Source organism: Drosophila hydei, unplaced genomic scaffold (genome assembly GCF_003285905.1).
Source record: "Drosophila hydei strain 15085-1641.00,03,60 unplaced genomic scaffold, DhydRS2 tig00000063-arrow-pilon, whole genome shotgun sequence".
NCBI lineage: Eukaryota > Metazoa > Arthropoda > Insecta > Diptera > Drosophilidae > Drosophila > Drosophila hydei.
In genome coordinates, this window is record NW_022045657.1 from 6633039 (window position 1) to 6649278 (window position 16240).

The 16240-nt window shown below is 39.6% G+C and overlaps 2 protein-coding genes across 3 annotated transcripts; one reads left to right on the forward strand and one right to left on the reverse strand.

Moving 5' to 3' along the window:
• Positions 1 to 6685: 6685 nt before the first annotated feature.
• On the reverse strand, positions 6686 to 8358 carry LOC111601551 (serine protease HTRA2, mitochondrial). Its single transcript, XM_023318193.2, has 2 exons — positions 7132 to 8358; positions 6686 to 7072 (listed from the first exon to the last, which is right to left on the reverse strand). The coding sequence occupies exons 1-2, from the start codon at positions 8328 to 8330 to the stop codon at positions 6907 to 6909; spliced, it is 1365 nt and encodes a 454-aa protein (XP_023173961.2). The 5' UTR covers positions 8331 to 8358; the 3' UTR covers positions 6686 to 6906.
• A 263-nt stretch (positions 8359 to 8621) lies between these two features.
• Positions 8622 to 15907, forward strand: LOC111601550 (phosphatidylinositide phosphatase SAC2). Of its 2 annotated transcripts, XM_023318190.2 has the most exons (12): positions 8622 to 8873; positions 10615 to 10843; positions 10906 to 11323; positions 11384 to 11505; positions 11564 to 11929; positions 11991 to 12318; positions 12380 to 12450; positions 12989 to 13204; positions 13466 to 13699; positions 13754 to 14830; positions 15237 to 15387; positions 15446 to 15907. In XM_023318190.2, exons 1-12 carry the CDS (start codon positions 8774 to 8776, stop codon positions 15572 to 15574), a joined length of 3441 nt encoding a protein of 1146 aa, XP_023173958.2. In that variant the 5' UTR covers positions 8622 to 8773; the 3' UTR covers positions 15575 to 15907. The 2 variants fall into 2 exon arrangements, with proteins under 2 accessions (XP_023173958.2, XP_023173959.2); XM_023318191.2 differs by lacking the exon at positions 12989 to 13204 and having other exon boundaries at positions 8623 to 8873.
• The last annotated feature ends 333 nt before the right edge of the window (positions 15908 to 16240 follow it).

The following is a 16240-nucleotide window of genomic DNA, read 5'->3' on the forward strand; positions in this document are numbered from 1 at the left end:
ATGCTCGACTTGATTGGAGCACAGCTTTAGCTTTGAGTTGTCATTTTTTCCTGTTTCTTTTACTCTGTTTTGGCACTTGCCGAGTCTGAATTAATGACATTTTGCATGAGTTTCGATGTTGTTTATGAAAACAGCATTCAGCTCGCATTTACAGTTGGTCAGACTGATTGATGCATGTGTTGAACAAAAGTTGCTTGTAGTTCATATACATTTATCGCATATTGCTGTAGAGGCTCCCCACCCCCACGCAGAGTCATATAGTTCACGCACAGCTGCTTGAGAAACAAAAGACTTAGGCAGCGAACTGGGTTGACTAAGACAAAGCTTGCAGCGGTGGTTCATATTGTGGCTATGGCTATTTGTATGTTTTTATGACAGCAATAGAACATAAAATTGAACTACCATCCAGCAACAACAACAACAGCGATGGTAGTAGTAATCCGTAAAAATGCCTTTTGTGTTCACACAAGCGAGAGAAAAAATGTTGGAGAAAGTGTTGCAGGGGGCTTTGGCCAAACTGCGCCGCTTGCCACATTGTCAACGATGTGACATCTGCGAGGGAATAGTAAAAATAAATTATTGCTAAAATAAAAAATCAAGAAAAAAGCTGGCAGTCATCCGTTCGGTAGGCCGCGTCTGCTGTAATTTCAATTAATGTGGCTTATAAAAATAAACTTTTAGAGCTTTGTGCCTATTTCCTTGGCTAGCTGGCTGGATTTTAATTAAAACATGTGACGGCATTTATGATGGGTGGGCGACTTGGGACAGCGCTTCATGCGTTATAAACAAAGGCACAAGCAACGGCTACAGCAGCAACAGCTACAGCTACAACAGCGTTAGCAACAAGATCAGCAACTCTTGGGAAAAAGTGTGAAAGAAATGCCTCAAGCGTTGAGCATCGCTCCAACGCGCAGCGGAATTTCAAAAAGAAGTGAAATTTTCGCCGTACTCTCGTGTGTGAGAACCGCAAAGCAATTAATTTGTATAAAATACACTACAGCTATCAAAGCTAACGACTAGGGTAGCTACAACTATATGACCATATAAAACACTTTCCTCAACTTTATAGGACCTATAAAAATAATAATTAAAATTAAAATTTCAATTGAGTTCAGCTTAGATGGACTTAAACTCTTCATTAAGCTAAATTTATCTTGGCTCTAACATAATAAAATAAATTACTGCCAAATAAACAACATTTATGCAACATTTCTATTAAAGCAGGCAGAAGAAAACTTATTTATCGCTTCCTACAGAGTAGCAATTAGTCAATCAAACATACCTAATTTGTTTTTTAGCTGTTTTTACCCCATACGCATTCAAAATTCGAATTCAGGGTATTATGTTTTCGTGAATGTGTATGTTACAGACAGAATATTATTCCAGCCAAGTCGATTTAGTAGTCTTTCTTTCAGCTGATCAATCAATCAGGGAACTTATAAAAGATAGGAATATAAACAATTAATCGATAACTTGTTCTATATTTATGAAATCGCTGATGATATCGAAGCTCCATAGTATTAAGATCTGGAAAAGCATATAAAGAATAATATAAAGTATATTCAAACACAAAGTATTCCACATTTTGGATACATCCTCCGTTCATACCAACGCACTTTTGGAGTTCACAAGTCGTTCCATGGGCCAACTTCATATTTTTGACATACTTGGGTAGAAAAGCCTGAGCCATACGTGAATTATTATATACGTCAATGTAAATGAGTTGATATAGTAAAACAACAGCTCTATATGAAGTTGAGGATATCTCGTAGTCGATCACTTCCGACCAGAGCACTCTTACTTGCTTTGTCTTAAAATAATTTTTTCTTTCAGCCAAGTTGGTAGCAAAAAGCATTTTATAAATTAGAGCAACACTTGCTGCGCTGCTTGCGGCGCCCGCTGTGGCTGTTGTTGGTTTGTTGTCGCTGGCGTTGCCGCCTTAATGCCGCACCTTGCATGCGAAAATCTTTTCACGCCGCGGGCCAGGCATCATGCGAAAAACTAATTTCGGCGCACACATCGTATGTCTTGGCACAGCCGCCTCTATCTGCGACTAGACGACTCTTTATGCCGGAAGATGTTTCAATTTTGTGAAAAATAGCAACAATTAAGTGATTCAGGTGGCCTGATTTCTTCGCAAAAAGTTTCAGGTGCCCGAGCGAGCTCTGTCTGTGGGTCAGGCTCTTTTTGTGTTTGGGTCAAAATTCGATGCGACATGGCGATGACATCATTTTAGTCAATCGATTTTGAATGTTTGACAGGCCTTTGCAGGCTTTTGCATAATTTGTCTAAAATGGTCAAAAGGCATTTGAGCACTACAATCGAACATAAATCGTTAGATGTTTGTCTGTGTGCCAGTCACAAACCCAAAGCTAACAAATCAATCAAGCAACGTAAGCGGCGGGCAGAATCACTTGACATTTGACAGATAATACACGAAGTAGCTACATTTACAGACAGGCTGAAGCCGGGGCTTAGACGTTCGCTGAGACATGGCTAACAGCGTTCTCTATCGAAGCGTTTATTGGCGCCATCAGATCATCGGTGGTGATCCAAAAACAAACGACTTAGGCAACGAACTTGAAGCCGCCGCCGCGCTTGAGCATAATTGATTAATTTGCCTAAATAAAGAAAACAACTGAGCTTTTCCAACAGGTGAAATTTTCCAAATTATTAATGATAATGACTTTTACGCCGGCGCAAATATTTAAGCAACACTACACGGCCAGAGAGCACGACAGCTAAACGAAGCCAGTGCCGGGACACGGACCCCAAACCTCATATTGCCCAGCCAGATGTGTAAACTGACCCACTAAGCTGGCCTCGCAGACGCTGTTGGACATTTAGCCAATGTTTTTCTTGTGTGTTTTTTTTCTGTTTTTTTGTACCAAGTGCAAAATGTAAATGAAAACTATGTGCAGCAGCGCCCAGCGGCGACCGGGCACCACGAGCAGCCATCGACAATTGTTGCCATAATTTAGTAATTTTTTTCTGCTTGTGCAATTTCATAAATTTGGATTTTTGTGCCCAGTGGCCAGCGATTGCCACACATTTCCGCGTAATCATCATAATTTTTCATGATTTTCCACGATATTTTATTTAATGTATTTGCTAATTTAGTGAAGTCCACAGCGATATCCATTACCAACCGAACACAATTTGGCACACCGCATAAAATGGCACATTTGAATACGTTTCAATTTGGACAGTTCCACTGATGACGATGACTTCATTAGCTCAACTCGTTTTGCCAGCAAAAGTGTTTCTCGATTTCTTGATTAATGCTGGCGGAATGACGGGATCGATGCCAAGACACAGTTTCTATATACATATATATTTATATGCGTGTGTGTATGTGTGTGTGTGCGTGTGCATAGCCTTTGCTTAAACTTTGCTTTGGCACAGACTCTGTGAGTCTTTGAGTCTGCCTCGACGCCCAGTTGTCAATTATCATCATCTTGAAGCCCGCTCGAATGATCGCCTTGCCAGAATTGTTATGTAAGTTTTTGGCATATTTAAATGATTTATAGCCCCAGGCATTGGCCATTGGCCATTGGCTCTGCACAGTGCCTGCTCTTGGCTTTGCCTAAGATGTTAACGTTCAAGTTGAAGTTGATGTCGGCATCGGCGTCGGCGTTGACTTCCTGTCCCTGGCCGACGTTGAGGAGAACTTTTCATATGCGGGACTTGAACTTTTGGGGGCGCTAAGTCGCAGCCATTTGTTATCGATGGTAAAAGTTGCAGGCACTGAAATATTTTACAGTTGTGTGTCATGAACTTTAATGTTAAGCATGTTTATGTTGTTGTTGGTGTTGCTGTTGCTGTTGCTGTTGTTGCAGTCAATTTTTATGCAGTTTGCATTGCAACTGCCGATACCTTTAAATGTGAGCAGTTCATGGGAACAACATTTGAGAAAGTCGTTGTTATTGTTAATGCAGTTGTAGCTGCTGCTGCTGCTGTTGTTGTTGTTGTTGTTATTTTCTGGTGTTGATGTGCCCGGTCGCGCATAGGTGCCAAAGCTCGGAAACGTGCTGAGGTCGCGTCAAGGCATCAAATGGCAATCCCAACACATAATTACACGTGCAAAATCTTATGTCTGACATTTTTGGGTTAACGCGACAAAGCATCACGGCTTCAACTTGATTGTCAGGTGTTGCAATTAACAGCACGTTTAATAACTCAATCAAAAAACATCACAGATGGCTGTGCCTCGACTGACCCTCATCAATATAATATGCAATAATTACGAATAGCCATCGATGGACACCGAACCAAGTGCGAACCCAGCCAACAGCTAACAACAATTCGTAATTATTGCCATTTATAAAATTGGAAATCAGTGTAAAGCATCCAGTTAAACATTAATAGATTTGTCAGCGTCGTTGTTGTAGAGCTGGAGACAGGCGTGTGAACTTGATCAGCCACAAAAATAAAAATAATATTTTTTTTTTCAAATCGAGACTTAGATGCTCTGCAATCAGTTTATATCTTGATCTTGTTTACTTGCCAGAGCTGAAGTAATTAAGTTAGTTTTCGTCGTTCACGCTGCAAAAGCAGTTAAATTATGGATTTGCCACGAATTTGGGAACCATATAGCTTGTAGGTCTATGTGTAGAGCAGTTCAGCAGTTCTTAAATGTTCCATAGTCTTAAAATGTAAATGCATATAATTACTAAAAAATGTATAAAATTCTATAGTTTGATGACTTGACCAAAGCATTTTTTTTTAATTTTCCAGTTATAAAACTGTGGTAGAAATAGTTGATCTCGATTTTCACGTTTTTAATCAAGTCTTATTTAGTAGAATGACCCAAAATATATACAAAATCATATAAAATAATACTCAATTTTTGGCTAGCTATAGATTTCCTCGAATTCCCAAGCCTCCAAATGGGCGTAAATTTTTTCTGTGGCATTCTGGTATGCATTTCAAGTTTCAAGAAGACAAAAGCAATAAATATAAGGCAAATTTCTTTATTCAAGTAAAACTAAAACGTATAAAACTTATATTTATTAAGAAAGTTTTAATATAAATATTTTAAATTAGGTCTTATAATCAAACTAAATCTCAAATTGGCAACATTTGCATACACAAACTTTTTCCTAAAGTCTATTGACAGTAAAGATAAAGTAGACTAGCAAGTTGAATTCTCACAGATTTGTAATCTTTGTGCAATAACAACAAGAGGACAATTCGTTCAGATCGACCACAAGTTAATTGCAAAGTTTATGGTGATTTGAAATAGTATTTCAATTAGTTGTAGCAAAGGTGAGGTGCGGAGAAACGTGACTCGTATCGAGAAATGGCCAGCAGAAGAAAGTCGAAGCGCCATGTGTACAGAAGAGGTCTGTTTGCTTAACCCCGTCGAGTATGGGCAAATTTATGAACATAAAGCAGCGTTTATGCGTGCGGCTTATATGCAATAAAGGTAACTTAGTGCCAACAGTGTCATAAAGGCCGATGCCACATAAACAACGCATAACAACAACTGCCACAGTGGCTATGTGGCTATGGGGCGAAAAGTGAATTCAATAAGTGAATTTATGTGCAAAGACTAAAAAAGCGTAGCAGGCAGGCAAGCAGTCAGGCACCCAGGCAGGCATATTGCCAAAAGCGAAAATAAAATTAATAATCACAAGAATTTCACTTTTCACGCAACGACACAAAACAGCAACAACAATAACAGCAGCAGCAGCAGCAGCTACAACATCATCATCATCGTCTGCCTTGTCACCCACAAAAAAAGCGAACGCAGTTGCATAAATTTATTGAAATTTGCATTTCGGTTTTTGGAGCTGGCGACGCTTTTGTTGCTGCTGCTGCTGCTGCGCCAACTTTTGGCCTACAAAACAAAACAGAAAAAATATGGCATCGATTGATCGCAACGCAAGATATTTCAATTAGCGTAAATACATTTTTGTCGCTGTTCGAACGGACGGCCGGACAGACGCACAGAGAGGCAGACGCGGCATTCAGATTGGCAGACGAGCTGCGACCAAAGAGAAATCGAAGATCTTTTGCAGACGCTTAAGCAAACGCAACGGCTGCGTAAATGAAGTAACGATATAGTTGCTATTCAAAGATAAAAAAGAGTGCTCTAGGCGGCAATGTCCGACTATGATATGCCCGTTCCGCAATTGAATATGGTTCAAAGTGGAGCCAAGCTCAAGTTTCGTATATTTCAATAATTCTTTTGAGAGGAATTAAAGATCGAATCTAAACTCATATAAAATCTTCGTAGTAAATTTAAAGTCGTTAGTTTTCAAGCAGTTTTTTATGCTTAAAGTATGAAGTTAAAATATCAATATTGAGATATATAGATATATATAGACTACTCAGTCGCATATACATATTTACATTTTATTCAGCATTTGAGTCTTTATCTCTTTATCTCGCTGCATTCATACTGACAGAGATCGACTCAGCTTTATACATATATTTTACGAACGCTACCATGCCCATTACCCACCTCATTACACCCATTTGCCCAATCCCCATGCAAGTACAAGAATTTCGATCTGTCAGCTTCGTCGGCACAGTTACACTTCGTAGCATGATGTTCCTTTATAGAATTCTCATTTATATACACAAATATCGTACTGTGAGCTGCATAATTAGAGAAGTACACTTTATAGTTTGTATTTTAGGAATACAAATAACAATTAGTCTTAGGCAAACACCATAATTTGATATGTTATATTTGTATTGGCTTTACTGCGCAGCTTGACAAATCGCTGAATGCCACATGAAAGCAACCTAATTAGCTATTGCATTTGCGTTATACTGGACTGGCGGTTCCTTTTTATATAGCAAATCACAAAACATTATACAAATTTATGCAAAAGCCAATTTACCAATTTGAAGAGCACTTATAAGACTAAAGTTTGTATCTGAATCAATCTCGGATCAAGGATCTTCTGGCGTAATAGTTACACGCATTTGCTTAACGCCCCGCATTATGACAATGTCTAATTCCTTTTTACCATCTGCTAGCGCATCGTAAACATCCGAGGAGTTTTTGATCTCCTTTTTGTTAATATGGGTTACAATGTCACCCGGCTGAAGACCACCGCTAAAAAGAAAGTCACATTAATCTGGGAAATCGATATGAATGTGTACAATTTCGCCTACCTATGCGCTGGAGACCCCACAATTACCTTCCAGACGAGAACGCCGTGCGATAAGGAGTTCGGCATATTTTGCGTTCGGGATTTCAGCTCAAAGAGTATGTCGGGAGTGAGGGTGAGCATTGTGATGCCCATATACCGTTTGACTGGATAGCCTGTCTTATAAGCTGAGCCTTTCTTGCGACGTGCCGCGGCACGCTCGAGAAACACTTTAACATAGTCTATGGGTATGGCAAAGCTAATGCCAGCAGTTACTTTCATGGAGTTGACTCCAATGGCCTCGCCGTCCAGGTTAACTAGAGGACCGCCGGAGTTGCCAAATGTAATGGCAGCGTCAGTTTGCAGGTAATTTATGTCGCGATTGCGCAATCCCAGCTCCTGTGAAGCACGCTGCGTTGAGCTAATGACCCCGGCCGTCACCGTATTGCTCAACGCTAGCGGACTGCCCAGGGCAACTACCCATTCGCCAGAACGCAATGTATTGCTCTTGCCCAGCTTCATTACAGACAGGTTGTTTACTTGAATGCGCAATGTAGCCAAATCGGACGTTTGATCCACGTCTTCGATGGTGGCTGGAAACGTGCGTCCGTCGGACAGACGCACTTGTACCATAGTATTAGGTTTGTTGATGACCACATGAGCATTGGTTAATATGAGTCCATTCTGCTCAATGACGAAGCCAGAACCGTTCGATGCTGTAATGGGCTGCCCACTGAAATAGTCAAAGTGCCGCGTGTCCTTTATCTCTATGTAGACGACAGAGTCCGCGCAGCCAGCGACAACATCCGCAATGAAATTAAATTCACGCCGGCGACCGGTTAGAGTTCGCGCCGAGATCGTTGGTGTCAACTCCTCGCGCTGTGCAACCATTGTGCTCGCCAGTGCACCAAGCGAGAACGGCACAAAGAAGCGAATGGCGCTGCGCCAACTGTAGCCTCTGTATCCATTTTTTTTATATTTATTGTCGTCGTTGTTATCGTCGCTCTTGTTGGCACTTGTGTTTTGACTGCTGACGATGTTGGCTGCAGTGTGCGCGGAATTGTTACGGCAGTAGTACAACGTGGGCGTACATCGTTTCATGAGGACATCCAGTTTGTTGATACTGCGCAGCGCCATTAATTTCTGTGACTGTATCAAAATGTAGTTATTGTTATTTAATTTGTGCTTCCATTTGAGACTTGGCCGCACAGCTGTTTGACACATACGGCTAGCTGCCTGCTGCGTCACGCAGATAATTTTGCTCACAATCTATCGATAAGCGTAACACAATAAGTCTTTTGCAAATGTTGGACATACAACTTTTTATTAACGGAATTGTTTTTCAAAGACACCTTTAAGCTGGCATAATCAGCATGAACGACAATATAATAAATAATAACAGTGATTGCTACACATAGTCAAAAATACTGAGTTTGCTATGCCAGTTTCACACAATCTGTATGTTGTACGACTATTTCTACGTGTATGTCCCGATAGGTTGTTACTTTTATCGATTACTTCACTAGTGCTAGAGTCCCATTCGATTACAGTTGTAAACCAGTTGAAAAAGTGAAATAACAATGGGGCAAAATTGATTGCACAAAGTTCAATTTAAATCTCAATTCTGGTGTTGAAATGTCGCAAATAATATAGCAAAAGCAGAAGTCATGATGGAAGTATTCCAAACTGATACACATTACATATTTGTAAAGCGTGACAAGAGCCTGTGGTGGAATCGCAAGACATCGGAGTTTACAATAAAGCCAGGTAAATACGGAGATGAATCATTGTTTGGATGCACGGCAGCAGCTGTTATTCATAATTAGTCGTTGTTATTGCTTAGATACTTTTTGCCTTATCTGCATTGCGCTCACGTTTTTGCTCTCGAAAACGAAAGCGCAGCGGACAGAGGCAGGCTACTTAAATGTTCTTAAACGTGTTCACTTGTATGAGTGTGTATGTGAATGTGTGTTGCTCTAGTTTGCCTCTGAATGTCAAGGGTGGAATGGGGCTTGAGAAGTCCGAGCTTCTGCCGCCCACTTTTGCAGTTAGCAGTGTCTGATGTGTTATGTTGTGGGCGTATGCGTCTGGCTTTATGTGTGTTTTACTGTAAATGCGATTTAATACGACGTGTATCTATTAATATACGGAATACAGTACAGTACAGTGTACGCAGAACCTCCTTGGCAAGGCAATGTTTTGTTTTGTTCCAAGCGCCTGCTGCACATCCTTGCTTCAAGTACATTCTGCGCTAATGACGCTTGCGTGTGCTCATTCATGTTTGTTGTTCTCCACACCATGGAGCGTTTACTGTACTATTCCTAGAGCAATCAGCTGTGTGCTGTTTGTGTTGACTGTCTTTCTATGGAAGTCGTTATAAAAATAGCTCGGCTGTCAATTTGTATGTATGTCCTCCTAATTGGCCTTCGTTCAAAGTCCTTTTGATTGCTTGTTAATTGAGCAGGCATTACAACTCCTGTAATTTAGTGAACACGCAATAAAAGTTCCGTTCATGAATAAATTCAGTATCCGATTCTAAGGTTGACTACAGACTTTGACCTTTAACTTTGCGAAAGCTTCAATCTTACTTAAACATAAATCTCATTGTAGGTCAATGAAGCTGCTCTCCAAGTTCATATTTCTAATTTCCACAAACAGTTTTTTGATATATTGCTTATTATTTTCTTTAGTTTTTTACTTTACTATACGTTGTTCATTAACTAATTACGATAGAACTGTTTTAACTAATTACCAGCTTGTTTACTGTAATTGTTTTAAGTTATTAGCTAAATTAAACTTTTGGTCATTCTCTGATATGATATGACCTCTATATATATATATATATATATATATATATATATAAAGTATTACACTTTATATATATTCATAGATATGTCATTTTAATGCCGCGTATATTGACTATATTTAAGTCGTTTTGGTTTCAATTAGTAGTTTTTTTTTTATAACTGATAAGCACGTGTTCTTCACGATAAAATTTCAAATGAGATAAGATTAAGAGGAATTTTTTGTCTTGAGCTAATTTTCCCATAATGAGATTTCAAGCTATTCAGCTAGTCACATCCGGTCAGATTGCTGCGACATACTTCTCAAGGATGCGACAAAATTTTTGAAATGATTCCATTATGTTTAGTTTTTTCTTTTCTTAATTAAAAGTGGGTTTAACGGTACATCAATGTACCCTGATCAATTTATTTTTAATCCACAAAACACGCATAATTTCAAAAGCTTTTTTTTAATATAATTTTATTTTATAAAAATAAAAGTTTCAACGACAAATTAGTTCATTTAGTAATTAAAACTTGAAAAAGACCCATTCATACTGTCAACATTAATTGCTCACACTTCTCTGTGGCAGCGCCGTCAAGATTATCAAATAGACATTTGTTATCAGTTGGCTGTAAGACAAATAGGTGCTACAATTGCCATATAAAACCAACAACTTTGTGGACATTAGATGACTAATAGCAAAATCATATATATTTCACAGGATGGGATCTCAGCTCGGTGGAGGACATCGAATGTATTGGTGTTACGCATGGTATTGTGGGCGTCATCTCACTGCCAAATGTGTATGAGCCGCATTTGGTAGTTATTAAGGAGGCGTTAGCCATGGGTGTGCTATATCCGCCGCATTTGGTGTACAAAATCAAATCAATATGCATACTCAGTGCCGATGAGCCGGACTCTGAACTGCCCAACTGTACCAAGCACACAAAGTAAGTTTATTATTTGATTAGCGTATTAGTTTATTAACAGAATTGACGTGACATCTTTATAGAAGTAACAACACCACGCCCACGCACAGCGCCTCCTCAAGCAGCAATAATGCGAGCGGAAGAACTAGGCAAGCGTCCAGCACGAAGAGTACCAAACTCTTCGAGGGCATGAATAAAACTTGGGGTGTTGTAAAGAGCGCTGGGAACACAATCAAAGCCACAACACAGCAGGCAGCTAATTTAGCCACCAAACAGGTGAAAAATTCCGTGGGTATACGGGAGCCAAGGCAAATCGAGAGACGCATTACCGAGGAGCTGCACAAGATATTTGACGAGACGGATAGTTTCTACTTCAGTTTCGACTGCGACTTAACCAATAATTTGCAAAGGCACGAGGCTAAATCGGATGGTGTCCAGCCAGGACCAGATGAGAGATTTTTCTGGAACATGCACATGATCAGAGATATTATTAAAATGAATGTGCGTATTGGAAAATTAATGGAAACGTCATAATTATTTTAATATATTTATGCATTGTAGGATAAAACATGGACATTGCCCATTATTCAAGGTTTTGTGCAAGTAGAAGGATGCGTCATTGGCAATGACTGCTTTACATTATCTTTGGTCTCGCGGCGCTCGCGCCATCGTGCGGGCACACGGTAAGTCAAAGGACATTTTTGGAATTACCGGCGATTAATAGTAATCTTCTAATTGTAGTTATAAACGACGCGGGGTGGATGAAAAGGGCAACTGCGCTAATTACGTTGAAACGGAGCAATTACTCTCATTCCGCCATCATCAGTTGTCGTTTACTCAGGTGCGCGGTTCGGTTCCCATTTACTGGAGTCAACCCGGGTACAAATATCGCCCACCACCACGTTTGGATCGCGGCGTGGGTGAAACACAACAAGCCTTTGAGCTGCACTTTACCAAAGAACTAGCCATCTACGAGCGCGTATGTATCATAAACCTGGTGGAGCAGAGCGGAAAGGAGAAACTGATAGGCGATTCGTATGCGGAGCATGTGATAAAATACAACAACGAACAGATCATTTATGTCACATTTGATTTTCACGACTATTGGTGCGTAAATAGGATTCATATTAAATCTATTGTATTAATTGTAATTACCTTTATCCACTAGCCGCGGCATGCGGTTTGGGAATGTGTCAGCACTGATTGAGGCAGTTGGTCCTGAAGCAGGTGCCATGGGTTTTCACTGGCGGGATCAGCGCGGAATAATTTGCAATCAAAAGTCCGTGTTTCGAGTTAATTGTATGGATTGTCTTGATCGTACGAATGTGGTACAAACAGCAATAGGAACAGCGGTGCTTCAATCTCAGCTGGTTAAATTGGGGCTTTCGCCACCCTATTCCCCAATACCAGACCCATTGAAGTCATCTTTTATGGTGCTCTGGGCAAATAATGGTGACGTTATAAGCAGACAGTATGCAGGCACCAACGCTTTGAAGGTTATAACAGATTTGGAACCAATTTTGTATATATCTAATAGTCATTTTAATTGAATTCCAGGGCGACTACACACGAACGGGAGAGCGAAAGATCAGCGGCATGATGAAGGATGGCATGAACTCGGCCAATCGGTTTGTAGCATATTCACACTACTTTAGAAAGTTTCTATATATTTGCTGTTGCCAACACTTTATCTATTAACATTACGTTTGTTATCTAAATACCTTTGTTCCATGATAATTATTTAAAGTTTATAATATCACCTTGGGTTTTATTTGTTATATTTTTGAATATGGCCATCATCAACCTATCGCCCTGTTATCAATCGCAATTTAAAGTTCTTTAATGGTAAAATTGAACAACAAAGGCCATTTCGGAATTATTTACCCATTTTACTAATCGCGCATGCTTTTTTCTACTCAACTAATTATAAAAGTAAGCCCACTTATATGTTATTTGTTCAAGCTTCAATTAAGTTGTACATTTCACTTTAAAGTCAAAAGAGTTTAAAAGAATTGAATACTCTATACTTAACTAACTGCTCTTGATCCCATGCTTTGTACCTGGGTGACAGGTATGTCAGTACTATTCTAACAAATAGCAAGCTGCATATCTGTAAACCCTGTTTATATATGACTCTGAGCTAATGTCATGCCCACTTCTTCGTAGCTTTTTCATTCAAAACTTTGCCGACTCGTTTCGCCAGTGCATTATCGATCTGATGCAAGGTAAACTGCAGCAGGCGGCCGAATTGAAAGAGGATGATGTTCTAGAAACCATTATACAAATACTCAAGCCCGAGTCCCAACCACCATTGCGTGGATATTACAGTGCAGGCGTTCTGGGACCTGAGCTGAAATTGCTCGAGTCAATTGTCTTAAACAGGTGCGCAGATAGGACCATAAGTGAGGCATTGAAAGCAGATCTTCCAGATGGCAAAACAATTAAATCAAAAAAATTCACACAATTACAATTCTTAGTTGCTCCAATTGTTACAATTGTATTGTTTCTTTCTTTATAAAAGGTATATTACCGTTCGATTTTCGATTTTATTTTGTCATTTAATATCATTCATCTGCACTTTGCTTCTTCGATTGAGTACTTTTGTGAAATAAATATTAAACATATTTGTATATACTGTTTCAGCTATTACCTAGCGCGCTTTAAAGACTCGTACCGACAAGCTACTATCGATCTTATGCTGGGCAACCATGTCTCTTCGGAGTCGCTAAGCGCTTTGGGTGGTCAAGCGGCGCCAGATGAAACCGATGGTGAAAGTGCAGAGCAAGCGAAATTACTAGTGGAAGATTGTCGTCGTTTGTTGTTGAGCTCAGAACAATATCCAGTAGGCGCTTGGGGCTTAATCGATGCCGATCCCAGGTAAACATAATATTAAAAGACGTGAGTTATTAAATTCTAACAACTTTTCCCTAGCTCTGGTGATGCCAATGAAACGGAGGTGGACTCAGTTTTACTGCTAACCGACGACTGCTATATTGTTGCCGAATACGATTCGCATCTAGACAAGATTGTGCGTTTTGAAAAGGTACATTTGTCGCAGATGCGTCTCATTGAGCTTGGCATGCATCAGCAAACGAAAATCTTTCAAGGCTCCTCGGCGGCGCATCTTTGCCTGCGACTGAACTACTGTATTGATGATCAAGAGGGATACTTTCACATGTTCCGCTCTGCCAATTTGCGTTTCTTTAACAATGCGGCCTATGTTATAAAGACACAAGAAGAGCTAACCGAATCGCTGACTTCGATTGTGGAAATGTTTCGAATTGCTCTGGAGAACTCAGGCAATAAAGATGTTCGTTTTATTACTGGCGGTATTTTGCAGCGACGGAAGAGTAAGCTGCCATTGCTAGATGTGCCCAAAGGCATGCCTCGCAATCTATCTGAATCTCAACTTGTGCAGCTCAGTTCGAAGGCAATTTCGAACGTCGCCGGACAGTTCTCAAAATTAGGTCAGACCTTTAAGAAGCCCTCGAACGCCGGTCAACCAGGAAATGTTGCTGCTACTCTCAACCCACAAGTAATGCGTCAGTCAGAGGGCGCCGTATTGGACTTCTGCCAGGAAGCCGATAAGGCCGTTTTCACAGTCGGTGGCAAACAACGTGCAAATAGTTCAAGCAGCACGGACACCGATGAGCGCGACAATAGTCTGTACGAGCCTGAGGTGGACTCGGATGTTGAGATTGCTTTGGATAAGGCCAACTACAATGAGAACGCCTTTCTGCCTTCAGTTGGAATTGTGATGGGCGGTCAAAGAGAGCAACCTAGTTCCTCAAACAATATGCGACAACTGGAGCAAAAGGATAGTATGTGCAAAACTGCCGAGGATGTGCTCACTATTTCTATAACAACGGTAACGGATAATGTTGGTTTGCCCAATGGCTTGTTAGAGAATGCTCCACCCTTGCGGCCAATTACACCAAATCCGCAAATATGCTTACAGGCTCAAGAGGCGGAGGATTTGGACATTGAAGGGCAGAAGCGCGGGCTAAGGTCGGTATTCTACATTTAATATCTCAAGTAAAGTTATGCTTTGTTTGTTGTGTTCTGGGTTTTAAGTTGTTTTTAGCTAATTCATCTACAATATACATGCTGTGTATTCTATATATTTGTAATTTTTTTGTTCTTTTGTAAATGTTTTTATGTTACAGTTGTTTCACAAATAGCTCCTAAGCTATTAAGTATTATATATTTTAACCATTATATGCTCAATTGCTCAAGTATACAAAAAGTATTGTTTTAGATGCATACTCAAAGCATGTCTTTTAAACAAAATAGAAAAACCTTGTGTCTATTTCTAATGTAATCTAATTAAAGCTTACAGTTCAAAAATAAATCTATTCGTAAGTCAAAAAATAAGAGCGTTTTTTTTGTTACACTTGCTTTGATCCTTTTTTAGTATTTCTGCCAATGAAATAAATGTCCCGCTCGGTCAGCCTGTCTATTTTGAGACCAACAAGTTTAAGCCCATTACCAATCCACTATCCAAGCTGGCCAAAGGTATGCAGAACATTGGTTTGAATCTGGATCCACGCAAGATAGCCAACAAGGTGATTATAGTTGAATTATTTGTACACACCTATATCTGATTCTCTTGATTGCTTGCAGACCAGCGTGCTCTCCCCTACTAGCGCATTGGCGGATAACTCTCCACCTGGTCGCGGCCCAGGCTCACGGGATGTTTTGCTGGAAATGTGGGAGGCTGAGAAATGCAAGTCCAAGCTAATAGCTCTGTGAAGGGATACAAGTGATATACACAATTATTTATTATACAAGTTTTGAGCAGAAAGTTTATTCTAGCTGTTTTACGTGGCACTTCCAAATAAGGGAATCTATATAAAATATGTAGCTCATATATACATATATATATATACAATAAGTATTTTCGTTCATGCGGCACGTATTTAATATGCATGTTCGTTGAACTGTACACGATATATGCAATGTTTGTGATTGTTACTGTAGTGCGTTACTTAATTGTGTGTGTCATCACCATTTATAAATACATATGTTTGTGATCATATGGTAAATTAAGAAAAAAAAACCAATTTGTAATGTATGCGTGAATAACCACAAGCAATAGAAATATGTTTTCAGATTAAACTGATATTTTAGCAACTTAAATATTTATATATTTTGATGTAGCAAATACTATTGTAAGTCAAGGGGATTGACATGCTTTATACAATTAACCACCAAATGCATAGAAATAATTAATCAATTATAGCGTGCTTATGAATGAAACCATCTTACGTAAAAAACAAAACAAATGTCACAAACCAACAACAAAAAGACAAGACAAACAGAAGACTTGGCCAATGCGTATGTATCTTATTTTATACACGAAACACTGAAACCAAAACAAAATTTGTTATGTAGACTACGAGTATTATAAAGAAAATC

Bases quoted from the DNA above. Each gene is read 5' to 3' on its own strand.
- LOC111601550 (XM_023318190.2), top strand. From the start codon at position 8,774: ATGATGGAAGTATTCCAAACTGATACACATTACATATTTGTAAAGCGT. The intron at 11,506-11,563 runs GTAAGTCAAAGG...TTCTAATTGTAG, and splicing joins CGCCATCGTGCGGGCACACG to TTATAAACGACGCGGGGTGG. The intron at 13,700-13,753 runs GTAAACATAATA...ACTTTTCCCTAG, and splicing joins TTAATCGATGCCGATCCCAG to CTCTGGTGATGCCAATGAAA.
- LOC111601551 (XM_023318193.2), bottom strand. From the start codon at position 8,330: ATGTGTCAAACAGCTGTGCGGCCAAGTCTCAAATGGAAGCACAAATTA. The intron at 7,073-7,131 runs GTAGGCGAAATT...CTTTCTTTTTAG, and splicing joins GTGGGGTCTCCAGCGCATAG to CGGTGGTCTTCAGCCGGGTG.